The sequence below is a fragment of the Eurypyga helias genome, unplaced genomic scaffold (genome assembly GCF_000690775.1).
Source record: "Eurypyga helias isolate BGI_N326 unplaced genomic scaffold, ASM69077v1 scaffold3343, whole genome shotgun sequence".
NCBI classification, from domain to species: Eukaryota; Metazoa; Chordata; class Aves; order Eurypygiformes; family Eurypygidae; genus Eurypyga; species Eurypyga helias.
In genome coordinates, this window is record NW_010241688.1 from 2196 (window position 1) to 30073 (window position 27878).

Consider the following 27878-nt stretch of genomic DNA (forward strand, 5'->3'; position numbering starts at 1 on the left):
TACAAAAACCAGTCTTACCCCTGTCTTCCCGCTGTCAGCGTTTAAGGCAACTTTATGTTGCAGTGAACACTTAAATAAAAATACTTTTTAGACAGTCTTTTGTAAATCTTCTAAAGTGCTATCTGGGGGTAGAATACCTATGTGATATTTCATGTTTGTTCTGCCAAATTGCTAAGACTGTGTGAAACATCAGTCTAATAAGTTTCAGTATGTACCTTTATTCGCTCCTTTTCCTTTTTCACCTCCTTTCTATCACTCAAACGTTTCTTTCTCCTTTTTCTTTTTTTTTTAGCTGTATTTGGCTACAATCATTTGTCTAATGAAGTTACAGTATTTGCACACTTAAAGAGAACTTTAGGTAGGAAACCTTTAAAAGGTATTCTATTTTGAGAATTATTTGAGACATGAAGGTAATTAAAAGCAGCATGCACACAGGGCTTGTAGGACCAGACCAACTAAATAGGGGAGTGGTGTCGCATTCCAAAATACGCAAGAAGGAAGCAGTACCCAAACCTTGCATATATCATGGAACACTACGTACTGTGGAGCAAATTCACATCCAAATATGGCTCTTAAAGCCTCTGTGAACTGAAGGAAGCAGCCCCTCGCATCTGGCCAGCCTTAGGCAGCAGAGTCCACGTGAACTTCTGGGGGAGCCTCGTGTGCCGCGCTGGAATGTGCACGTTTATTTCTCTAAGCCATTTGCTCGTGCCCGCTTGCGATCGCGTCGACGGCTTCTACTTCAGAGGGTGATACAACTAGTTTTCAGCCTTCTTGTCCGGACTGTACAAGCTCAAGGTGCAGAAGTGTGTGGATAGGTGTAGTTCACCAGGTGGAACCACGTATTGCAGTGGGATCGACGCCGTGTAGCAAATCCGTAAAGAAAAGCGCGATGTATTAATACATTTTTGTAACTGACATTCAGCTGCCCATCCTTCAGCGACGTTCCTGTCAGTGCTCTGCCAACATCCAGGCGCTCTGTAGTTCGAAAGCTGGGCCAAGCATTAACTGCCCATGGTGTAAAGCAACTATGTTCAGCTTCTAGGCACAGGAAGATCTTTCCTCATTCCCCAGCACATATTTGAAATAGTTTGGCTTTTTGGTCCCAATTAACCAAACCTCGCTGAGCCTGACACTCTGTGATCACAGTAAACGTTATTAGCTATCCAGCCATTCAAAATTAGGAGTCAGCTGCAAAAAAAAAAAAAAAGTCACAAGACTGGATGGAAAGTTGCAGGACATGTTTGGGACTCTTTTTATTTTGCCTCCTCTAATCCTAAAGATTGAGTTTTTTTCACAGTGTTTTACAGGAAAGAGAAGTTAATTTTCATGAGATGACATAACAGGATCCCAGGTTTTGGGTTATCTGGTACATCATATATTTCATGAGCCTTGCAGTGCAATCAGCAGAGTTAATAGCAGCGAGGAGGCCTGTATTTCTAGGAATATTTTCTTGCAACAGGAACCCTGGCTCAGCACTCCTCCTATGGACATAACTATACCAGCCAAGCTGTGCCTCGGATCAATGTAAGGAAAATATCCTGCACATCTGAAGCGAGCTGTGCTGGTAAAGCTCTAGTTTCACTCTGTCCTGGGGATTCTGCTGGCAAAAACGGAGAGCGCAGGATCAAATTTCCTTCCTCGCTGAGGAACAGAGCTGTGCTCCCTGAAGTTTTTAGCATGGGCATTCCTTGATTAGGGATCAGCGTGGTCTATCAGAGAGTTACGCCCCATCATTTAGTGGTTTTTCCATTCTCCTCTTGCCTGACCGAAGTCGCAGCTCAACAACAACAAAGAATGTTTATCTTTCTAAGCTGGCATCTCGGCGCTGCCCCGAGTGCCTAATGGAAGAAATCCATCCATGCGGCCAAAGTCATCTCCCAAAAGGAGAGTCAGGCCCTCAGTGAGTAATAACCAACACCGACAGAAGCAGAACAGGTCTGGTTTGCACTAGCTGAAGGACTAGATCTGCTCTTAATTCACTGTCAGCAAAAAGCCCTAGAGTTAAACAATTTTCAGCAATACATTTTTCCTATAAAATTGTTATTTTTAAATCGCCTGGCACTTGTAATTAGTCCAGTCATAATATGTATATCATTGTATCTACGTGTCTTCTGTGCTTCCTTTTCTTCCGCTTAATTTCCAAAGTGGTGGATTGTTAATTACAGAGCTGCAATTAATTTTTTCATGTCAGACCACTGTGCTGGACTGCAGCCTTCAACCTCTTATAAACAGACGTCACCACAGCTAATGTGTGATCGAGTGCAGGTTAAAATCATTATCACGGCTTAATGTTACATATAAAGAAAAATGCATTTTTATCTACATTCCCCCATTATCTCTGTAATGACACCATGTTTTTTCTCTTGGAGCTGCAGTCATTGTTATTTTAAGTGCTTGTTAGTACAGCTGTGGGGAAAGACATGATCAATTTTTCATTTGGGAAAAGACACAACAGTGAATGTTAGTTAATGTCTCCATTTTAGATAACTTCATAAAATAATAGGTATGGTTAAAGAGCAATCGAGCACTCAGACACAGATTCTTCATTATGTTCCGGTGAATTGAACAACTCATCTGCTTTACTGTCTCTCATTAATGGTCATATTTCAGATGTTCATTTATTCGTGGGAGATGGTGTGTGTCTTGTTTGAATAGCAGATCTGTATTGCCCTAAGCTCTCAGGAAATCCACGTCTGTGAAACCACCTCGTATCCCCAAAGCAAGACATTATGGGCTCCTTGATTTCATACGGAGGTGGGGTCCATGCACAAGCAAAGAGGTGATGTTTTTTTTATGAGCAGGCCTTCTCCCTGTGTTTTTCAGGTTGTACGTGCACCCTGACTCCCCGTTCACGGGAGAGCAACTGCTGAAGCAGATGGTGTCCTTCGAGAAAGTCAAACTCACCAACAACGAGCTGGATCAGCACGGCCACGTGAGTAGCCCTCCTGGTGGGAAAGAGAGGAAACTGCTCACCTGTGCCACAGGGCTGAGCATCCAGGAGAGAGACTGGAATGGGGAAAGGCTGACGTGGCCCCAACCTTACACCTCTTTGGCCACTCCTTCGTACTGCAGAGGAGGAGGATGCTGCGTGCTGCTTGAAGCTGTTGGGTTTTAATCTCTGTTGTAGAGGAACAGGTGACTTCAGAAATCATTTTTTTTACCTTTTGTAAGGCAGGTCCCAGGTCAGTGCAAGTGTTCAAATGGTGTTCTTCCTGCTGCCAGAGGCAGAACATCCATCAGGGACAAGCTCAGGGTGGAGTTGAGCCATCAAAGCGAGGGAGAGACGGGAGGCAGGTGAGATTTTTTTGTCATGTACCTGCCTCCACTTTGCTGTGACTTGGCAGTATGCTCTGCCACGTGTACTGGCTAGCAATATCACATGTTTTTCCATGTGTTCTTGGAAGCTCCCTCTCCTTATAGGCAACCTGTTAGGGTTGGGTCCGTGAATAAGATCTCTTGTACTTCCGGAGTCAATGCAGCATGGGCACAGGGTCAGCTGAAAATACTGATGTGACGTCAAAGCAAGGGCTATGGAATTATAAAAATAAATCTACCTCAGTTGCCCTTGAAATAGCTGTAGGCTACCTGCAAGTCAGGTATCCACAGGGTGGACTTGGGTTTCTAAGGAAAACGGGTCCCAGCTCTAACTGGTACCAGTTCATTGTCACAAGCAGGTAAATGGGATGCGGAGCTGCTGGCCATGGGGTCCCGCTCTGCTCCATCAGCGGGGACAACTCCTGTAGCTACCTGACTGTCTAATGGTAGGTAGTAAGAAAAAGTGTCATCCACCCTGTCCCTTTCCCTAAAGTGCCTGTGAAGGGCAGGGACAGCCTGATAGTGCTTCCAAATTACAAAGGAAGAGCTAAAGTGGTGTCTCGTGGCTCAGCGGGGGAAGGCTGCAGGAGCAGGGGTATGGGTTTGAAAGGGTTGTTGGCTAAGAAGGGGGCAGTTAAGAAGAACGAGCGTAAAGGCAGCGTTCGTAAATGAGGTGTAGTGAAGAGAGGATTTTGATTTGATTTTGAACCCTGAAGCATGTGTAGGAGTAACTAACCTGTAAAGCTGAATGATTGTGGCATACAGGGTGTCAGAAATCCCTCCTTTATTGTGCTGTTTTTTGCCTTTTCAGCTTGTGTGAGACAGTGGCTATTTGTCTGAGCTGTGTTTTGTGCAAGTGCTTCTCACCCGAAAGAGAATTCTCACTCGGTTCAAGACCTAAGAATTGAACCACAGCCATGACCATTTAAAATATGTCCTGGAAACAACAGGAAAAAGAGTAGTAAAAAACCCAAAACAAACCAAGAGAAAGCCCAGAGAGATGCCTCTGTGTTGTTCTTTTGTAAAGATCCATCTGTGGGTATATTTTTCTTGAATCCAGTTCCCACTGTTCCCTTCCTGACTAGTGGAGAATGTCTCTTTTTTTTTTTTTCTCTCTCTCTCTTTTATTTCATAACCTGTAGAAGGGCAAAGCTGAAGATTTGTGGGCTCCATCACCGAGTGATGATAGAGCAGTATACGTGCACATTTAAAAAGGAGCATTTTTCATCATAACAGGGGCCATGTGTGCCTCTAATAAAGGGCTTGCAGCAGTATATTGCAAACTAGTTAGGAGCGGTGCAGTTCCCAGAAGTCCAGATGAGTATAAAAAAGAAGTATGTCTGAGAAGCTGTCGGGAACAGAGACATGTGACAGACCAAGAAGACGTAATCATCTCAAATACAGGCAGTGGGAGAAAATGATCCGTAGTGTTTGAGATGCAGCAGCCCCGTTAACTTCCCATGAAGGGGCAGAGGTGGACCCGTTCTTCATGTGAAGGTTTCGGACAGGCAAAGCCGATGGAAGGTTTTGCATGTTCAGTTAAGAATAAGTCCCAAAGGCTCGTTCCCATGTCAAGATTTGCGTGACAGGTGTTACGCCTATGCAGAACTCTCCCTTTTTAATATTTTGTGGGGGTTTTTTATGTTCCAAATTAGGGTGTCAGGTTTTATGTCCTGCCTTATTGAAGCTATGTGAACACTATCATTAGATGCTCAGTAGAATTAAGGAAGAAATTAATTTTCTGGACCTGGAAGGAGGGCTCATTGTGCTATGACTAGTGGCATTTCTGATGTCCCCTGTACTAAGGGAAGGGAAGAATTGAAATGTCTCCTGAAACGTCTCCCTTCAGTATGAAATAGTCTTTCTCTACTGATGAGATATTTTTAATTGACCTGTTAAAATCTTAATTATGTCTGATAAGGTGTGTTGCTTCCTGAGGAAGTTTTAATGACCTAAAAGATTCATTTATATACTACTTATAGGTAGAGAAGCTGTATCCAACATGATTCCAGTTTATTCTAGTTGTTTGCTTTCTCCATCCTCCAGAAGACGATTGTGGTTGTTAGGGTAAAGAAGACAGTTTTTGTTGTTAAGGTAATTGTGGTATTTTATTTGTAGGGTGGTTCGTTTCCTGAAAAGGAATCTGAGGAGAAGAGTTTGTTCTAGCATTTGTTTTTTTTCTCTTATTCTGAGACTTCTGGAGTTGGCATGCGTCTCTGCTTGTGTATCTCCAGCAGTGTGTGTATAACCCCATAGCTGTGCACATATTCTGCCCAGGCATCAGGCAGAAGTCTTATCTCTGTGTGCATGACATACAGCTTGCTCCATGGAAACATTTTCAGATATCCTTACCAGAGGAAGGAAATGGCTCCTGTCTCTGTATTTTTACAGCCAAACGAGTAACTCACATTTTTCTGGCTGTGGAACATTTATGAAAGTGATTTTTTTTTCCCCAAAAAAACTTCTGGTGACATTTTTCATGCAGACTGCTTCTTGTAGGACTTTTGGTCCCATTTAGTTGGGGTAGCATCATTTCTGCTTTATGGTAAGGTGAGTGCATACGTTATCATAATTGTTTTTCTTGCATTTTTGAAAGCAAAACTCAAACACATGAACGTTTGCAAAAGCAAACAAAGGTGTGAACATGGCCAGCAAATAACTCTGAAAGCAGGGGTTTCAGAATACCCACAGGGGGCTATGCCCAGGTGGTTTTCTTTTAAAGTCAACCTGGCAGAAGTTAGGAACCTCCACACTTTTGGAAACCAAGCTTTGCCTGGTAACGCTCTTCGGTGAATGTGGAAGCCGCATTCACAGCATACTTCCTGGATTCAAAGCTACCTCGGAGAGTTCGCAGCTGGCATCCAGATTGCCGCTGGCGACTGGTCTGTAGCCAGTGGGAGCCAGATGCCTACAAACCTGGCTGACCTTACAGCAAGCAGGACCATGTGAGGATGGATCCTGGTCATCTCCCCTGCCACGGGCTGTCAGCACGAAGGCAGATGGGATGGCTGGGAGCCCGTAACCATGCTGCGCTGTTGGTGAGCACGTGCCAGGGGGCTGCTGTAAGTTACACGTGCACCTCTGGGTCCATGAGCGTGCAGAGCTGGCATCAGGGGTTTTCTGACAGCCACACCATGCAGGTAGGGCACTGCTTGGATTTGGAAACCACCCTTGGATGCACCCAGTGTATCTACCTCCCTTAGGCTGTTTTGATGGTCCTAACATAAGAAGATGCATGGATAATAAGGGGCATTTTTGTGCAGTATCCTGCCAACTTCAATAGCAGGGAGTGCTGCAACATTGGCAGCAGGTGCAGGGATGCAGGTGGAGCCTTAACCTTGGACGTGGGTCTTTCGTGACCTCCTGGCTGCATTCGGTACTTGTTTTGTACCTGAATGACTCAACTTGCCTCTGGTGGGAGCATGCAGGGTAGAGCATCGTTGGCAGGGGATGTTATCCATGTGCAATTTTGGTTTCAGAAAACTTCCATACAGGATTAAGTGGTCTTGTTGGAGAAATGGAGTTTCTTTATCACAATTTACATTCCCAGAGGAGTGAAAGGAAAGGGCATGTGTGGGAGCTGCTTTGTCACAGCCTTTTTCTCCTTCAGCTCAGCTGCTGCTCAGATGTAATGCCTTGGCATGGATAATGTGGCTATGAAAGGCAATGGGAAGCACTGAGCTGTGTCAGCCAACCCCACAGTAAGCTGACCACCACCCATGCGCTGTCCTATAAAACGTCTTTTCCAGCTGCTTAGAGCAGCCCAAGTGACTAGGCTGGTAAGACAAAACGTTACAGTGAGAGAAAAGTGCTGAGGGTTTCAACAACAAGGTCAATGGTCATTGTGTGTGTGCATATATAAAATGGTGAAGTGATTTGAGAAAGGACCTGGGCTGGTAAAAGTAGACATGCAACACTTCCAGGGCGATGGTTTCCCATCACTGTAATAACCTCCTTGTTGCTGTGTGCACTCCCCAGAGTCACAGTGTCACTCATAGCAATATTTGGCCGAGAAGGAACAGTGAAGAAAACGCTGATGGAAATTTTAGCCATGACAAAGCTGTGTCTAAGCTCCCTACACCAATGCAACACGCACCCTTTCTCATTGGCTGAGCTAGCACGAATTATTGCACCACTTCTGCTGTGTTTCGGCTGAAGTTAGCGCTTCCTGAGGAACGCGCATTAGCTGTTCCAGATGTACAGAGCTGGCTGTAACATCGTTATGGCCCCTGCAAAATAGAACCACCCACACCATTGCCAATTTCGTCTTGTGACTGCGATTATATCCAAAACAAGGACTGGTGCGAGCCGAGCTCTGTGTTTAATTCTTATATTGTAACGCTGTGGTTAGCGGCAGCCCAACGGGCCTAGAGCCAGTGGTAGCTGAAGCAAGTGGGACTCTCGGTTTGACTCCAGTGGATGTTGAAACTGATCCGTCGGTACACTAGAATTAGATTTTGGAAGCTCATGAACGATTGTTAATGAGTATAAAATGGCAAAACCTGGTCGTTTTGGGGTTCTGTACTGGTTTCCCTCCTTGCTCTTGTTTTTGGTAGTCTGTGGTGAAGAGTATCTTCGAAGTAGCTTGCTCTAACGGTTTGGCACAGTAAAAGGGTCTGGGGAGATTTATTTTTGGTCATTCGGTTTGTGCTGGTGATGGTTTTTTGGTTGGGTTTTATTTTTTCCTGGTTTTGGTTGGTGTTTCTTTTTTTTGGGGTGGGGTCATGACTGTTTTCATTTTGTACCTGCCTATATTTGCGAGTGTGGATTCTCCATCATGAGCTTTCAAGAGTTCCATATTTACACTTGCAGCTGACACCTGAAAGCTGGGGCACACGATAGCAATAAGAAATTCTGGATGTAAAACATCTCACCTGTAGGAACAGGTATTTATGCTTTAAAAAAAAGGTGTCCTCACCAGCGGCATAGGAGTGAGAAGAAACTAGCTCCTGGGTTGGCTGCTTTTCCACCTTCATTTTCTGGAACTGCCCAAAGGAGCTGGAGAAATTGCTCTGAAAACCAGCCCTTGGCCAGTTAGACTTCAGATGTCTCCCCTGCAGTGTTAATTGGATCTTTTTTCTCCCCTACGGTTTTATGCCCTTCAAGGGTCTGGTTAACTTTCCTCTGAGGACAGTGCCTTCTCACTCTTTCTTGCAGATCATTTTGAACTCCATGCACAAGTACCAGCCAAGGGTCCACATTATTAAGAAGAAAGACCACACGGCTTCTTTGCTGAATCTGAAATCGGAGGAGTTCAGGACATTTATCTTCCCAGAGACAGTTTTTACAGCTGTTACCGCCTACCAGAATCAACTGGTGAGTACAGTTGCTAATTTTCACAGATTTAACCAAATCCCACCCTGCTGAAAACTCCCTGTCCCCCAAACTAAACTAGTAAACTTTGACACAACCGCCCTTTCCTTGCCAAATGCCTGTAGTGGCCTTGCCCAAACTTTCATATTCAGGAGTAATTCTTACCTATACGGGTAGTACTACTAACTTCAAAGGGCCATAGGGATTATTCATGGGAGTAAAGATGACAGGAGAGAGGCTTTCATTTGTCTTCCCTTCTGCCTGTACAAAGCTGTTTGCACATTATCATTTAGTCCTTTTCTAATTATAGCTCATTAAGGAACTGTTCTTATTTGCAGTGATCTTTCAGGAGCCATTAGCTGAGAGAGATTCTGGTTTGCACATGATGATTTCGTGGGCTTAAAAAGCTGACTAATTAAGCTGTAAGGCTCAAACGTAAGGAAAATCACTCAGAGATATGTTTTTCGGAGGCTGCCCAGATTACATCCAGATGTTTGAATTTCAATTTGCATGCCAGTGGATAATATATACAAAATGGAGGAGATCATAACAATGGATTGCTAATGAGTAATTTTAGGAAGTATATAAACAATCCGAGAGCAAAGGCTCTGCTTGACAGTGGGTAGGACTTTAATATTTAAGTCAGTGGAAATATGTTATTGGCTTCAGTGCAATTCAGAGTGTGCTTTAAGGGCTTAATGACTATGGCACTGAAAAAAAAAAAAAAAAAAAGCCTCGTTCCCTCACTAATTTCCTCAAATTAAGAAAAATATAAGTACTGTCCAAACATGTGGTCAGGCAGCATCACAGACTCAATCTACCTGCCTGATTATTTAAAGAAATCTGCATTTCTTAATATGAAGCAAAAGTAATTAATTTCTAAACGCTACAAACAAAATTAAACTACTGCACAGGGGGCCAAAGAAGCTCTGAAGATAAGGACCAACTTGGTACTACTGCTATTATGACAAACACCCAACTCCCGATTTAAGGCTTTAACATCAGAAGGTATTGATTTTTAAACTCAGGTTTGTATCCAAATGCTGCAGAAAATGTATTTGGCACCTGGGAATCTCAAGAATACAGTGTTTGGACAGGCAGTTAGATTTTTCCACTTAACTTTCTGTAGAAACCAGCAAAATAGCAACAGGCAGAAAACCAGCTAAACCTGGAATTTATTTCTGTAGGATGGATTTGTGTTTACCGACAATATTTACACCAGAGATGTTTCTAAACTAACCTTCCCAAAGCACATACATTGAGTCCTGGAAAATTTCTCAATGGAACATCTCCGGAACCCCTAGAGGTTGATGCTGTCATTTTATTTATGACTAATGAAAATGGAGCCTTTTTTCATTTTTGCCATTTCTTTCCGAACTGTTTTAAGGAGGGGTTGATTACATTTCTGGAGGTTATTAGATAAAAGCTAAATACATTACACTTTCAACAAACTATCTCATAATTTAAGATTTAAAGGGCATGCATTTATTTAAACAGTCAAACCACTGCCACAGAGTTGAATTGTAGGTCAGATTTCATTTTAAAATGCTTTCTAGCAGATGTTCTCTGATTGTTTGTGAGACAGTCTCTCAGGAAAAATACGGCCATAAATGATTGTGAGTCTCATCTGGCTTCGGTGGATACAAAAAGTTTCTCTTGTGATGTCATACCAAATCTTTAATATTAGGAAAATGGAAGTTTGATTGGTGAAAATACGCGTAAGAGATGAATAGACGTCCTTATTATTCTGCAGTGCAGTTGGCTCAGTGTGTTGGTGATCTAAGTCAATGGAATGAGTTAGAGCTCGCCTTTTTTCAAGGTAGTTGTCAAAGCGCTGCCATAAAAACGTTCACTGGATGTGAAGCACTAACCCTCAGCAGCATCACCATGAGCCAAGGGCTTACGGGTGTCTTGGGAGTAGGATGAGACTGTAACTCGCGTGCTAGAGCTGAGCTGTTGCAAGGTCCTGTGACAAGGCTGGTGTTTAGGGTGGGTGCAGCAGTTGTACCTGCATGATGATGATACAGCCTCAAACCCTCAGCCAGCCCTGTGGTTCCGTGCTGTTTGACCAGCCCGTAGGAACAACCCCTGAGCTGTAGCAGCCCTATGTAGTCCCTCAAAGGAAGGACCTTCCCCAGGGAGCTTGCCCCTGCCTGGACCCGTAATGCCGGGCAGGGAAGGCAGCAGCCCACGGGTGCAGTGAAGTTTCCAGTATGGCAGAGCGGGTGGGTGGCAGCCGCAGGAGCAGCTGCTCAGCACATCGTTCCTGTACTGCAGACCAGTAATTAAATACTCAGGTTTTGTCTTTGCAAGCCTGTCCCTCCCTCTCTGTTTCCCTCCCAGAAGACCTCTTTCTCAGAATAAAAGTTGGGTTCAGTTGTCCTCTTTTATATATTTTTTTAATTTTGGAGGAGAAGCCACTCCATTTTGAAATACCTCTGTTTGATGGGAGCATTTGATTGTTTGAGGATTTGGAAAAGATCCCTTTTCTTTCTGAGTCTCAAGGGCCAGCTATTAAAAATGAGGTTGTGGCCTCTGTAATCCAGTTTTGGTTGGTTTTTTTTTTTTTTTTTTTTTTTGAGGAAAGCCAGGCTGACATAGCTGCTCAGTATGAAATGCTGAGAGCTGTTGATTTTCATGGGCTTCAGTTAGAGCTGGTAGCATTTGCTGCCTTGCAGAACAGGTCCTGTGTTGTCCCTCGTCAAGCTCCAACTCCCACTTACAGTTTCATTTTTTAATTCTTGGAAGAAGTATGGTTGGAAAATCTGAATATTACGATGATGTCTCAAGTTTTATTCACCAGATCACATTTGGTTGGATGCACTGGGCAGGTTTGTAGCTGCATTTGAAGAAGTGAGGAGAGTTTCGGTTGCAAGACCTCTGTTTTTTGCAGGACTGTGGTGGTTTTAATGGGGTTACTCCTTTAACTCAGGCTTTCTCACTTTAAATCTGAGTTCTCTCCACATTTTTCCTCCCCCCTTCCCTTCCTCAGCCTCTTCCCATGCAAAAACGGTTAAACTGCTCCTATGTGATGGCTGGCAGGTCTGGCTGAGAACATTTGCATTGCAGTAAAAAAGAAAAAAATAAAAAAAGAAAGGGGAGTTGAACTGAAGCAACATGTTCAGGTTTGCAGCAGTGTCTCCTAGTTTGGGCTCATACTCATGGATACGCAGCTCCACCAGCGAGGCTCAGATATTAGCAGGGTGCTGTGAATTTTTTGTGGAAAAGACAACCTGATTCTTGCTGTTAAGGTATATAGAACCAGCAGTATTTTACGTGAGAGGGTTCTTCCTGCTCTGGGTAACACGAAGGCTGAGCCCACTGTGCCCTTTGGTCTTTCCATTGCCATAAGTGTAACGCACCCTGGTTTGCTCCCCAGCTTTTCAGCATCTCGACTGGTGTGCACACACACGCACACAAGGAGCATGGATAAAATTAGCAGTGAAGTCAGGAGGAGGGATTGGTTAACACTTTGTACCCTGCAATACCTTAACACTATATTCATGTTGCCTTGCTCTTTTGTGTGTTTCTAGATAACCAAGTTGAAAATTGACAGCAACCCTTTTGCTAAAGGATTCCGGGACTCTTCCAGACTCACTGATATTGAGAGGTAATGGGGACTTTCTGTTTACTTTCCATGCAGATAAGATAAAGAGAAGAGAGAGTTTGTAGGAAAAGCATCCTTTCAACTCCTGAGAAGCTGTGCATTTTAATGTTATCTTGTTGCATACAGTAAGCCTCCTCCACCTCCTTTAAAAATACTTATAAACTTTACAAAGAAAGAGCTGTTTTGAGTTTTGACATCTGTTTCAGTTGGGGCTGATGTACTCATCTTCCTGAGGGGGCTTCTTGAAGGGGGGAGAGGGTCAGTTTTACGACTTCAGAATGAAAAGCTTTTTTCTTATCATGCCATTTAATCCTGTTGAGGGCTGTGAATTGGGTCACTGGGAAACAAGGGCAGTGGTCCTGTGAAAAACATCTTTATAACTCCCCACTGCTCCACACAGTGGAAAAGAGAGAGGGGAGCTTCCCAAAATACACTTTAGCAGTCCCAGACACTGAAGTCAGCAATTATTGCCATCAGGACAAATCCCGTAACTCCCACTCTGACGACAAAGATGCCATTTTTGTTTCACCAAAATTGTACTGCAGGATGCATCAGGGGAAAGCTTTATCTGGAAACTGTTGAGCTGTGTGTGTGTGTGTGTACAGCTCATTATAAGCAACTGCTGCCATAGGGACGTAAGCATTAACCCACAGTTGAGTAGGAAATAAACTTCAATCTCTTGGTAGCTCTCCAGCGTGTCACATTTTTGTGATATCGCGTCAAATAGTTTGGCAAATGAAGCAAATTAAACTGCCTGCTTTAGGCTGGAAGAGAACTCGATGGAGATGGATATAGCACATCCAAATTTTCCTATGAGCACACAATCATAAAAGCAAGTTTGGAGAGGCCAAAACCCTCTAGGCTTCTGTGTGGGGTTAGCCAGATGTATCCGTGAACTATCACGGGCGCATACAGGGGACAAACTGCTCAATGAAGTCATATCCATACGGATACAGAAAGTCTTTACAGCATTTCAAAAGGACATTAATCTAAGCAGGTCTATGGCTAGGAAATAGTGTTGTATTTTATACCTTACTACTGACTCTATCATTAGTGATCTGTTGAGAAATTGGGGGAAAGCACAGCAATTTGGGAAAACAAGCTTGTAGACTGCAGCGCACCCTTGCAAAACTGTTAAAAATTGCTTCCTCAGTGAAAGTCTTAGTTGAAAATAGGAAAAAAACCCCAAAGCAGATTTAATTAAAACAGCATAGCCTGCTGTACTGACAGAGCACTAAGGTAAACAACATCCGAGGCTCAGGTTTGTATGCAATAAGCAGTCAAGACAGAACCTGTAGGAAGAGAAGAGACTTTGATTTTTCACGTTTCCTTTTCCTTGTTTTACAGACAAGCAATATCTCATGACAACAGCTTTGCAAGGGCTGAGAGAGTCTGAATAGATAAGCTGGGAGAAAAACTTAGTTACCTCTGTGCAGATGAACTGACTATCGTGGTGCTGGATATGAAGGGAATTTTTTCCAGAGGACATCTCATTATAACAGCACATGGCATGGAGTCAGAAATGCTGAGCATAAACCGCAGTGCCCTTTTGTTTATTGATAAGCGTAAGAATAGAGCCTGAGACAGGCAGCTTAGCCCAGGCAGAACATTGCCATGAAAGATAAGGTAGCCAAACATGAAACCTACAATAAATACAAGAAACAGAATGTGAAAAGTATTGAAATGACCTTAAAATTCTGGATTTGAGAGTCCAAGTTTGGGTAAGGTGTTATTTTGGCTCAAACAGGGAAGTTTAGTTGTGATTAGGAAACAACAGTGTTTAAAAAAGCCCACACAGTAAAAGCGTAACAGACGAGAGGGCTGGGAAGAGACTCTGAGAATTTCCCAAGTTATCTGGTATGTTCCAGAAATACTCAGGTGTTTTTTTTTTTTCTGGTTTCAACATCAAAATATTCAGGCAGATGAGAATGTCATTCTCTGAGTGCCCACTTGTTGTATAAGTTTTGTCTTAATGCCAACGAAGTTGCATGAAGAAATCTGACATAAAGAAAAAGAAATAGCAAAGTGAGATATGACATCAGGAAGAATTTCTTGCTTGATGACCATCGCGACGCGCATGACAAGGTGTAGGTGATACATTGAAGAGTACGGCATGACTCTTGCTCCATCTAGTTGGAAACAATTATTCCTGTAAGATCGCTGTCTGGGGAAAGAATTATTTGCCAGGGAAAAGACTACGCAGGCCAAATGAACATTTGCACACGGAAATGTGAATATTTATCACACTTGGAAATTGAATATTTATCGAGAAACTGTGAAAATACCTTCCATGCACGGCTTCCTCAGCGGGCCTGCGTACCACGCACGCATGCATCATCTGCAGTCCTAATGGTCTCCTGCAAAGCATGCTGTGATGTTCAGGGCCAAGGGAGCACTCATTTATCGCCAGTTCCAGCTTTCCTGAACGACCTAAGTAGTGTGAAAGTGTACAGAGCTTTGTATTTCATTTCTAGGTATTTAAGCCTGCTTTTTCCTAAACAGCCTTTGGGGAGGGAAACAAATCAGATCAATTGATCTTTAGAGACCTAAAGAAATTAAATTAGTCTGGAGTCAGTTACTGCACTAAACCATCCAGTAATTGGATTGCTCCTTGTAACTGATTGAAAACAGCCTCTATCTGTAACAATATAGGGAGCTTTTCTTTATAGTAGATCTGAGAGAAAAACACATCTTTTTATGACATGATGACAGAAATTGCACTTTTTTAACCTAATTGAATATGATTTTATAAATATGTGACTTTAACGATTTCAGGCTTCCCATTCTAGATTTACGATCCCTGTGTAGGAAATTCAAGCTGCAAATGCCTTTAGGATTAAATCTGTTTGCATTACATGTGTTGGAGTTAAAATAATATTTGTAAAGATAGTGAAATTTGCAAAATGGTAGAGGAGGTAGGCAACAACAAAGCTATTGAAATGCCTATATTTTCTTCTGTTCCTGCCTAAATACCTTGCAGTGGTTTTCTTATACTTGTAGCCATATATGCAAAACTTTTACCCACTGAAAAAATCTTTGAGTTTGGTCTATACGAGTATACATGAGTTTTCAGTAGGATGCGAGGTTCCTTCCACAACCAACACTTTCCATGCATTACTTGTGATAATCTCTTTATGGTAATGGGGCAGACTTTATCTGGGGCTACTGTGATTTAGATAAGTTGCTGATACACCTTTTGATCTTTTTATGTGGTATTTACATTTCCTCAATTATAAAAAGGCTCCCACAGTGGTTGTGATTGAAAAACTGAACGTTTAGCAGCAATTGTCAGCCTTAATGTACTGTGGTGTTGACTCTGGGATGCCAAATTCAGTACTGTAGATGACCACGATCTTTTTTAATGGCAACCTTTGTGAAAAAGACTAATACAGGTTTTATGAGCAATTCCTTCTGGAGATAGGCTTTAAGGAAATATCTGTATGCTTCTGCTTAAGAAAATACTGTCAAGGCCTTGAAGGATGCAGAATCCCAACACATCAAACTTCTTACCTTGAGCCTGAATTTATCTTTGGAATTGCCGTGAAGAAATAGCATTTTAAAAATCGATAAATAAATAGAAGCATCACATTTAAATATCACACAAACAATCCAGTGAAAGAGGTGATAATTTCAAGACTGTGAGTCAACAGAATCATTAAATAATGACCAAACAAGAATTGACAGATCATAATCATGACCTGAATGTTGCTTGTCTATTTGAGCCAGTACGCGAGAGGCAAGTTCAGGGTGTGGAGTTGTAACTGTTGAAGAGAGCAAAGGGAGTATAGCCATCTGCACAAGTCCAGTAATGCTTCTGGGAGGTAGGTGCATACTTCAAGAGGCAATATTTTAGGTAATGGAAAAGTATGGCTGAACACCCAAGTAATTTTTAGGCAAAGAAAAGAAGGGTTGGGGGAAGTGAAAGAGCTGAATCCCAGCTGGATTTGCATGGTAATCAGATTCTGAATTTTCCCCTGAGGAACTTAATGTCTGAGAGGTGGAAATACATTGTGCCGGCTTACAAGGCTGTAAGTGAAATGGATGCTAATGCCCGCTTCCGGGCACTGCCCTGTTGAAGTAGCAACCAAAGCCATGCGCCTAATGTGTGCTGCCCACAGCAGTCCTCTCTTCCATCCCTTCCCTGCTCACCCCACAGAGCGGCCTTCTTCCCCATTCCTACTTCTCACTGCTGGTCGACAAGAACTTCTCTGACTCTTGAAAGCACCCTACCAACCGCCAGAAATCTGTTCTCCCTAAGACCTACTCCCATGTCCACGGTTAATTAGGGCTTGGTCACAGTTCTCCTCCAACAAGTCAAACTTGCTAGTTGACCTCAGCTAGTTCTCAGTCTGTGAATGTTTTTCTTATTTTTATTTGCAATTGAGAGAAGTGGAGTGGGTATATTTAATAACCTCATACTCCTTCATGGGTGTCATTACTTCTCCCATGTCATGCCTTCAGCCAGGCTATGTCATCTCCATGCATATTATAGCTCTTCCAGAATTGACATCTGTCGCCAGATGTTTATTGTGAGGATACCAGTAAACACCACCTTGGGGATATAATTGTTCACTCTCCTGCAATCATCAAAACCTAAACTTTTCATAATTATTAATTTCACTTTTTTGTTTAAATTGCATGTATTCTTGGAGGATTGCATTCATCCAACACTTGCCTGGTAGTTTTGACTTTATGTGAAAGCATTTGGTAGCTCTGTATTAGCTTTTAGGCCAAATTAAACTGCAGCTCATGTGAGCCTTCCCTGGTTGTAGTGGGTTGAGCTCTAACCCAAGTAGTGGAGGAGAGCTACTTTGTTCTGGTAGCTTTTAGTCTAAATTAGACTGCAGCTCATGTGAGCCAATATAGTTTGATGGGCCCTGGTTCTTCCCTGGTTGTAGTGGGTTGAGCTCTAACCCAAGTAGTGGAGGAGAGCTACTTTGTTCTGGTTGAGGATTTGGTCTGTACCATGTCAGAGCTGAATTGGGTTCCAAGGGTCAGTCTGTAATGTCCACCTACCAGTATAAGAGCAACTATATGTAGCAAATTAATACTTCTGTATGTTTGTGCATGTGTAAAATCACAACTAAAAGCCACAGGAACATGAAGGCTGAGTGATATCTGAACAGTGGTTCTGACAATGTATGTTTGTTCACTCTTAGCTGCTCTTATGGAAATGTATTTGTTCTTTCTGCTGTGTTGGTGGGGATTTTTGTTTGGTTTTTGTTGTTGTTGTTGTGTTTGTTTTTTTTTTTTTTCCCCAGACTTGTTTTTAGCACTTACGTCTTGGAAAAATTAGTCATCCTTTTCCTTAAAAAGAAAAAGAAGTTCTATTACAGTGCAACTTCCGACAAGTTTATTTTTGTGCTTTCTCAGCCCATTTATTCCATCTGTCTTCACCTCACCTCACTTCTGATGTCTTCTGTTATCTGGGCTTTCTTCCAAACATACTAACTGGCAGCTACAAAAAAAAAAAAAAAAAGGAAACCTTTGAAATGCAGAACTAAAGAAGTCATTCAGGCTGCAAACTGATAATTCATACACTTTATATCCTGTTCTGTATTTTTCTTTGTGTTGAATTGAATGGCCAAGCAAAACATGGTTGTCAGTTCTACTATTATTTTATTTTCCTCTGTTAATTCTTTTTTATTAATGTTGCCTTTTTCTTATGAAGACAAAGATTAAAAAAAAAACCAACCCACCCCCCAAAAAAAACCCCAACAACTCCATGTCACCAGGAAGAGGGAGTGGATTCTGAGGATATCCTTACCTTTTTGTTCAGCATTTGGATAGTAAGGGCAAAAGGAGAAAAACCTAACAAGTTGCTCAGTTCTGCTCTGAAATGTGTACCTCTTGTAGCCATTCCTGGGACAGTGGCTTCTGTGGAAGGTATGAGTTCAGAGTGCCTGCCTCTGCCACCTGCTCTTTCTCACCACACTCTGGCTTTTGCCCGTTTTCTTCCAAGAAGGTTGAACCTGGCTCCCAGTGGAATGGATGACTGCCTATCACATCAACCCCATCCTTTCTGGAGACATGGTTTAGATTTAAGGTGAACAGTAACCCAGGCTGGCTCCAGCAAGCTAGATAAGCTTTCCTAACACCTGCCAAAACCACATACATTGCCTCAAGCCTCCTCGTCCAAAAGAGAAGGTAGGCTTCCCGTCTCCATCCCCTGGGTGCACGCTCTGCCAAATTGAACTGGAGTCCCATAGCTTCAGGTGCGTGCCGGCACGTAGCAGCATCAGTGCTGACAGAGCACTGCGGGCAGGTGAGCCCTCTTCCGTATCAACAGGGCTTAGAGCCATATGCTTGGGAATCAGGTTCACGGTGATCACCAGGCTGCTGTGAGCGCACAGCTGAAGCAGAGTTACAGCAAAAGGAGCAGAAAAAGACGACACAAAGCATCATCGAAGAGATGCCTTTTTCCGCCTACAAAGAAGTAAGATTCTTTCATCTTGATTAAAGATCCTGCTCAGGGTAATCTGGGACTTCACCATCTCCCCAGAGAACTTTTGTAATCTGGGTTGACAGCAAAAGGAAGTGAGCAACCTCACACAGGGTCTCACTCCTCAGCTGCTTCCCAAGACAGCTCTGTTTTCTACCATCTCCCAGTTCACATCCATGGAAAGATCTTGGGTTTAGTCTGTAAAGTGTTAGTGAATCATTTGTCAGCTACATCAGGATTTTCCTATCTGTGTTTGATCCTCTGAGACTACGCTGTATGTACAGGGCACAGTTAACTGAACAAGGTCAAAGACTCAGCTTGTAGCTGCAAGACATAAAGCATCCCTAGCTGGATTTTTACTTTCGGAATCGGTTGCCAGCAGAGTGAAGTGTTCACTCCAGAGTTTAAAACCTGCAGAATGGCAAGATGCTCCCTGTGCGCCCTAAAACCTTGCTAATCAATACATTCTCCCAACTCTTTATTTCCTTTGACTCCTGGTTCAAAATTCACCGTCTTATTTCTTGCACAAGAGAGAACTGCTTTGTCCATAATGAGCAGAGGTTTACTGACAGGGCTGGGGTCAAGGCTTCTGTCAGAATACAGATCATTGGGATCAGCCTGAGCTTCTTTTCCGTGTTACCTCCCCTCACATTTGTCCTGCCTCAGCACCATCTCTGTGGGTGTGTGAGCCAATATAAGCCTAGTTTTTTCCTCTCCATTTGGCACACTTTTCCTCCTTCTTTTTCTCATTTTCAGCCCCTAAATTGCTCTTCTTCAGGCTGTCATCTGCTACTATTATCCAGTTGTACACATAGCACAGCTTAATCACAGTAATATATTATGCCTATGTGTGTGTTTTTCCCCTCCTCTGGGTATTTACAAGATATCTGTGAGCTGAAGCCTGGAAGTCTCAAAATTGTTGGTAGACCACACAAAAGGATTTGACAGAAAGAAGGCATCTTTCCTTTATCCAGCTGGCAGCTCATGATCTCCCAAAACAAAGTTTATTGCTAATTTATTGCTAATAGAAGAAAATGTGGAGCTCTAAGATGCATCAAAAGGTAAAAGTTGTTAGGTCCAAGTATTAGATAACAAGTGTCTGATGACAAACTGAGTAACAGATGTGCAGAAGTTGAGCACTGAGTAACTGGAAGTCACTTTGTTCTTCAGCCAGTTAATGTGGATCAACTCTGAACAAAACTAAAGGAAAGCTTTAAAAAAACTCCACTGTACTCTTCACTTGCTATTTTATTTTTTATTGAGCAAGAATCATAAAATGGGAAATATTGATCTATGTTTCAGTATTTTCCAATATTATTTCCATAAATCCTTTGAATGACATTAAAATAGCTCAAGATGTTGCAGAAAGAACAGTAAAGCCAGAGCATTAAGTTAATGTCTTTCCGTCTTAGTAGTAGTATTACTATTATTCTAATATTTTGGGACTTGAAAAAATGTATTTTATCAGTCCACTCTACAGAGCACCATATTCTGGACATCCTAAACAGTTCACACTTCCATAAACAGAATTTTCAGAAAGATTTTGAAATTAAAGTCCTTCTGGGTCTGGTTGATAAGAGGGTATAAGCAGGAACCTGTGTTCCAGATTTCCAGCTTTGTTCCTGCATTTTGAACTAGATTTCACTAGTATTTCAATCTTGTTGTTAAAGTTTTGCTTCTTCCTACACATCTACTTTGGAGAAGGTCTTAAATGACCTCTGTCTTTAGAGGGTGGAGGAGGTTGGCCTCTTCTTTCCAACCTATGTGGGACACTCCGTGTGTTTCCATAGATTAGATGAGTTGCAACCCCTCTCTTCTTCAAGAAGACTTGATGTCTGGGTGGTGTTCTCTGAGCATGAAATATTTGACCATGGTGTAGAGGCCACCATCCCTTTCCTTTGAAACACAAAAGAAAGGGAAGATTATCCTTTAACTTAGCTCACTTGTCCAGGATGAGAGAAACCTAAGTGCAGACTTCAGCTCTTGTTTTTCTAGGTGGAAGAAACAGTGCTTGGTGGGATAACTCAGAGACATACTTCATGTGTGCTGAAAAGACATCCCTTCTTGTTTTTCTTCGTGTCCTTTTGAACACGTTGGTGGTTTTCTGCTCAGCCTTTTGCATTTCATAGGTCTGTCTGGAGGTTAATATGCAACACGTGTATATGGAAAGAAGAGTGTCTACCTGAAGGCTGTGGGGGTCAGGTGCCTAAATTCTGGTGCAAATCTCAATGCTTTGTGCTCATGATATGAATCACAGCCTCAACCTCAAAAATGAATAATTAGTAGGTGTGTTGTGATTATGGTGTAAGCCATCAACATGGTTAGGCAAGATAAGCATATAGCATATACACTTTTGAATATTAAATCCCAGCTGCAAAAAAGGAAGTACTTTTGTGGAGTTAGTTGCTTTACCTGGCCGAAGTTTCCTCGTTAGACCATTCCTTCTGCCATAAAACCCTTTGCTTCTTGTGCCAATGAATGAAACTAATATTCTAAAACCTTTAGCATACTACCTGCAACATTACAACATTCAAAATAAATAAATAAACCTACCACATAATTCTGTGGTTACAAACTTTGCAGATTCAGGGTTCACTGAGAAGTCATGTCTCTTTTTTCCTTAAAAGAAGACAACCATATAGAATAATAGAGTTCTCTGTCTAGCATACAAACCCATCTGGAAAGAATTTGGTCTGTAATAATTGTGGGCATTTGTTTTAGCTTTAAATCCCTGTAGGTAATTCAAATGTAAATTTATTGGGGTGAGTTTATCCCCAAACCACCATGGGATCCAATGTTTTAGAGATGAATTTGGCCCACTGCACTATATCTAGAGCCTGTATTGTTTCTGTTGCATCAGGATATTATTACATGCTGTAATGTCTGCCATTAGAAGCAAACCTTGAGCAGAAATAAAGTCAATAGAGACAATACCGGCAATCACCTAAAAGTCATTTATTTCTCAGACCTTTAAAGATTAGTAATTATTTGGTTATGAATATGTTTATATATCTAAATCACTCAGACAACACTGGTCTAATTCATTATTCTGTTATTCTGAACTCATCTGAGATAGTCTTTTTGCTTAAGTAAAATACTTTGCATTTCATATTCTACTTCAGAAGAAAAAATAAGTTTCAGCACATAATGTAAACAATGCCATCTGTCTTTTTCTTTGTAAAATCTTCTTCGAGATAGTGCTGATATGCCTACTGTTTTCAATCACTTAAAAGGCAGTAATTCAATTATATCATCCTCCATGTAGGAACGGCCATTGCTTTCAGTCCACTTCCAGTCCTGACACAAGTAAATCACTTTGATAAGATCCCCTTTTTATTTTTTTCTGAGGAGACTAGCATAAGTAATGATGCCAGTGATAGACCAAGGACAAAATGACCATAATGGGCTTTCTGTAGGAAAGGAAAACATGTGCCATTGTGATTTATCATGTTACTTGGAAAAGGTTTTTCCTCAGAATTTCTACAACAGCCACACTCTCTGAGCAAAGGGCATTAGCAAGTATGAATGGCCAAATATTAAATTCAGACAAAGTCTTCACTGAGCAGCAGATTTAAACAGCTATCGCTACCTAGATTTCTTAAACAGGAACAGAAGGTCAAAGCCATTTTGTAAATGTGCTGAGGTCGTACTCATTTTTGGTATAATGCCACCTACTTACATGGAAATGCGCTGGGAACGTGTAAGGTTGAATCTTCCTTACAAACCGCTATGGCTTATCGTTCAGATATGCCTTCCATCTATTTAAAATCGTTTTGGTGACTTCAGTGCTTTGTGCCACCAGCCAGGTAGGGGCCTGGCAGACACATCTAACCTCCCAGAATAGACATGGCATGGTAGTATCTGCAGACTTCCCGCTACGGATTGGCCTTGAGTCTGAGAGCGCGTCGTTAGAGCTGAGCTGTGCTCTGGACACATCTCTCCCTTGCCGCCGATTTCAGCAAAATGGGAGAGCACCAGACGATGTGGTCAGGTGTGATGTGAAAGCATGTTCAAAAGAAGCTGGACCACAGGGGTCTCTTTGAACCCAGGTTGGTCACTCAGCATGAATAAGCCCAGAACTTGTTTTTTCAAATTTGTGAAGAGTGCTGGTCTTACATTCCCTGTGTCAGACCGCATCCAGGGAATGCAGCGGGAAGTTCACTCTACTTTGTCTGCTGAAGAAGCAGTACCACGCAGGTAAGACGTGATCAGCAATGTTAAAACACCGCAGGCCAAGACTGGCATTGCCAGTGACATGCTATGAGGTGAGCCTTTTGTTAACTAATTTGGAGAGTCTGTGAGAAAGCTGTGATCTGAACAGGGAAAAGACAGCATTTTCCTTGTATTTAACCTAATGATTCAGGAGGCTGTTTAGGGTGTTATTGATACAGTATGTTGTTTCCTTTCACAGAGAAAGCGTTGAGAGCCTTATCCAAAAGCATTCCTATGCCCGATCCCCCATTCGAACCTATGGAGGAGAAGATGATCTTGGAGACGACACCCAGGCAACACAAAGCAGAGGTAGGAAAATGTGCTCATGAAGTAAACTGTGGTGACCTACTTATGCATGAGAAAAGGAGGACCACAGCCAGAACTGTGTTACTCCGAAGCATATCTCTGGGCATGTCTCTCTGCTGTGAAGTCCTGTAACGAAGAGGAATACTTGTTACCTTATGGCTCTTCTGGACATCTGATATGCCCATGGCACTGGGGTGGGTGGCTAGTTCAAGAGGCAGCTCTAGAGACAACTATATAGCCCTTACCAGCAGAAGAAAATTAACCTTCCTTTTCAAGATGGCTGAAAAAGAGGCAACTTCATTACCATGGTTCTAAGAACAGGCTAACACTCCCCCATCCCTTGGCAGGACTTTCCAGCTGGGGCTCGGCAATGTTTGTAAAGTAACGTGTAGCTGTGCCATTTGCTGCCCCTCCAGTCTTCTGCGGACAGAGCACTTGGTTCTGACCATCTTCAACCAGCCTGTGGTTAACCTGCTTTGCCTCGACAGGAAGAAAAGTCCACAGCTCCCTGTAAAATTGATGTTTAATTGTTATCACTTGGTCTCTAAAAGGTGCTTTTCCTGCTGCGGCAGTTCACCTCAAATGCTTTATCAAATGGTTTGTCTACTTGCAAAAGCAGTAGCAAGGCAGAGTTGTTCTTTGTGGAGATACTCGCCGGACAAATTGCATGGTCTACTTTAGCAGTTGCAAAAGCAGTAGCAAAGCAGAGTTGTTCTTTGCGGAGATACTCGCCGGACAAATTGCATCTGTCATAATTTGCCACTGGAAATAGATCTCAGACCCATCCTGTGGGATCGCTGAGTAACATAAACTTTCGTCGCACTGTACTTTGCATGTTGACTTTGTGACCTGCCTGATATGCAACAGCTACTTGAGGTAAAGCCGTTCTATCTGCCTTCCGACGGGCAGTGCCCTTGTCTTGTCCTCTAACTTCATACAGTGTTGCTAAGATAAGAGCATTATTTCTGGTCATAAGCTCTTTGGACTCGTGCAGGGAAAACACATTTATTTTTAACCACAAGTTGCTCTTCAACAAAATGTGATTAGGTGGGCTTGTTCATACACGTCTATGCCAAGAGCAGTTCCTTAGGCTGCAGTGTTTCTGGAGAAACTCCTCAGCTGGTACGATGCCATCCCTTCACAAAATTCTTGGGGATTATCTCACTTTACGTCAGTTTAAATACTAGGTCAGTTATTGTTGAAGACATCGTTAAATTTACAGTTGCCAGAAGTACTCAGAGCAAGGCACCTTCTCTCCAAGAATGATATTTCTTCTCCCTGGTACGATGTCCTCCTTGGAGAGTTCAAGGTGAATGAGGTGAACCTCTGTACGAGAACTGGCCCTTAGAGCCTTTCTTCTGAAGAGAATCCTGAGGAAGGTGGAAGAAGATGAAGGAATAATTTGTTAAAATTAATTTTATGTATAATATGTGCAGGGTATAGTTCTGCATTTGCTTGCAATATGGCAAATGAGTCAGTGAGGAAGATGACGACTTGTGGCAACCAACTTTTTTCTAATCTGGGAGCCATATGCTAAGATGGGACGTGGTTGTTCTGGGCAACCAGAGGCATGCACAGAGGGTAAAACAGACTGCTCTTGCAGATGAGTACCTTGTACTGCCTTCACCCTGTTTAGTTCTGGTGTCCTTAAATAAGGAAAAGTCCTCCAAGATATGAGGAGAGAAATAACCATCTTATTAAAAGTCCACCGGCATTTTTATTTCTTCTGAAGTCTCTGAAAACTACCTTGTACGCAAAACTGAGGGCTGTCCTTCTATTCTATAAGTAGGAGAGTTGAATTTCAGATGCAAACATGCTGCTGGGTGGCGCGTGTTACAAGCTCTCTGAGGCCTCGACTGTCGCAGAATTACTACAGCACGTTTCCCTGGTGCTGGCAAACGTGGTGTGTGAGATTTTTCTGGGCATGGAGATGCAATTAGAGACTACTGCTGTTGTAGGAGGAAAGGGCCCTTATGGAGGTTCCTCATGAGAAGGAAACACATACTTTGTTCTGTGTAGAACAAAGGAAGTCTATCATTGCTATTTATTTCTAATTACATCCAGAGCATTCTCATCTCAGCCAATTTCAGCCATTTAGAGATGGAAGTGGCTATCCTTCAGTAGTATATTTATCACAAGTAGCCTGTTTCCAAAGGAATGAACAGATACAAAATATATAAATCCAATTAAAACTCTTTAATGCATAATGTCTGGCTGCCTGTGCTCCAGGTTCCACACACAGGACTCATGGTAGCCACCTGGAACAGAGCCAAATGTAAGCCTCGTCACATCCCGATTTGCATCCCGCTTTCCCTGTAGTGCAATAATGCTCAGATGTCCCCTGATTTGTAACAGGTTTTGCTCTGGTCTGTGAGTATGGTCTTATCCTTATAGTTTGGCTCTGGATCCTAACTTCCCAGCAGTTAGGATTTGGTTCAGTGGTGGGGTCAGGATTTGGTTCGAGTCTGTTTTTGCTGCTAAACTGGCACAATTTCTTTTTCCTGTTACTGGGCTGTTTCATTAAACAGAGGAGGAATTAATCAAGAGTAGCTCTCTTTCTGACTTAAGAATATATCTCTGAAGAGGCTGGGTTTTTTTAATAATAATTTGCATTTTTTCTTTCTATTGTTGTTTGCTCATAGTTTTGTTTGTTTATTTGTTTGTTTGTGGGTTTTTTTGAGTCCGTGGCTACAATCCCACTAAGTTTGCCTTGACAGGTAGATGTCTTCACAATTTAAATGAATCTATCTTCTAGAATCAGATTTATGAAACTAATACATGTTGTAAAATTTATTTTCTTGGAATGTTTTGCAGTACTGGCTTGAACTTATATTTTACCAAACAGTCTTGCCAGTAAATTTATTTCTTAAAGTAACAAACATTTTCTCAATGGATAAAGTTGGACAAGAAAGAACATACAGGAGAGACATGAGTTGATTTACTGTTTGAATAGGAATAAAATAGTAAGAATTTAATTATAGGATTTTATTATATTCCTCATTTCTAGAAATCAGACATCTGATGATGACCAGATGTACAGAGGAACTGCAGAGGTGAAGGGCAACATCGTCACCAGATTATTTGGAAATGACCATGTATAATTATCAAACAAATAATTGTTTTCCCAAATTTTTTCTCTAAAAATAGAATAAGCAATTGGTTCTAATTTAAAAATACCATTTTTCTTTTTTTTCTTATTTTGCAATCTTCAGAGAAAAAGTGTTTTAAAGAGGTAGAAGGTTTGTGAAAAAGATTTTTTTTTTTTTTTTTTTAAGTTTTCAGATTAAAACATACCAATGAAACCAAACGCCATTTGATCAAAAGTAAATAATTACCCCGGGAGCAAGTTTTTAATATTTGTGTAATTTTCCCTTAAAAGTCCACACCTCTTACTATAGTTTAGCATTAGTGTTGTTTCTTAAAGCACTGTACACAGTTGAAATATAACAAAGGTTTCAGAATTTTTTGTTCGGTATTTTGGAAAAAGTCAAGTTGAGTGAAAAGATGCAGTGTTGACAAGTTCTACTGGGGTAAAAAAAAAAAAAGGAAAACTTAATGTGCAAATAACATTTTTTCTGCATTTTTGCCAGACTGAAATTTTAGGAAAAAAATAACCAGTTCTACTGAGAAGCTGATGTAAAAAGCTACAAGCATGTCTTCAAAACAGGGATGTAATGCAGTGAGACTGCACGTCAGCGTAGATGCTTCAGTGCTTAGTGATGGCATTGCAAGGTTCTTCAGTGATTAGTACCAAAAATGTCCAATGTGCAAAGCTGATTTTACTGTGGAAGACACTGCAACCAGCTTCTTAGAATGGAAAATTGTCTAAGATGCAGTGATAAAGGACAGCAGCTGGCAAACAATAATATAAAGACAGACATAAGGAGAACTATTTGGGAAGTATTTCCAATGACAATTTGTCATTAAAATTAGCCTTGCTGTGGAGGATGTTTTCTCCCTTTTTGCTTTGTGTGTTGCAGTGCAAACATCCGGCATTCTTTCTCTTTGCTTGCAGGGTCAGCTTTTACAACATCTGATAACCTGTCCCTCAGTTCCTGGGTATCCTCTTCAACCAGTTTCCCTGGATTTCAGCATCCACAGTCCTTGAGTGCCCTGGGTACCAGCACTGCATCCATAGCTACACCCATTCCTCATCCAATCCAAGGATCTCTGCCTCCATACAGCCGCCTGGGAATGCCTCTTACACCCTCTGCTATAGCCAGCTCCATGCAAGGTAGTGGTCCCACTTTCCCTTCCTTCCACATGCCGAGGTACCACCATTATTTTCAGCAGGGTCCTTATGCAGCTATCCAGGGACTGCGTCACTCCTCCGCAGTGATGACGCCATTTGTATGACTGATGAAAGACAAGAGGAACACAAGGTTTTAAACAGGCAAGTTTGGTATGAAAAATGCAAGGGACCTTCCCGAAAGGCCTGTGGCGGGAGTGCTGAACTCATAACAAACCAGCTAAGAAAATTAATTACGGATATAGGTTCCTCCATTGAGGGATCACAAGAAGCGAGCATGCAGCTTGGAGCTGCCCGCAGATCTACGTGTAACACAGCCAAAATGGATACCAAAGTTCCCAGAATTTTTGGTCATGTGCAGCTTTTTCCAAAGAGTGGAAGGAGATCATGCAGTGGTGTACAAATTAGTTGTGTGTATAGGTCTTTTTTCA

At 42.1% G+C, this 27878-nt stretch overlaps 1 protein-coding gene across 1 annotated transcript; it reads left to right on the forward strand.

Annotated features, from left to right (window-relative positions):
• Positions 1-2826: 2826 nt before the first annotated feature.
• On the forward strand, positions 2827-27554 carry TBX20 (T-box 20; the record flags this gene model as incomplete). Its single annotated transcript, XM_010148818.1, has 5 exons — positions 2827-2935; positions 8476-8634; positions 12165-12241; positions 23092-23201; positions 27214-27554. Coding segments are annotated over 5 exons (796 nt in total), but the record flags the coding sequence as incomplete, so codon positions are not given.
• Positions 27555-27878: the final 324 nt, after the last annotated feature.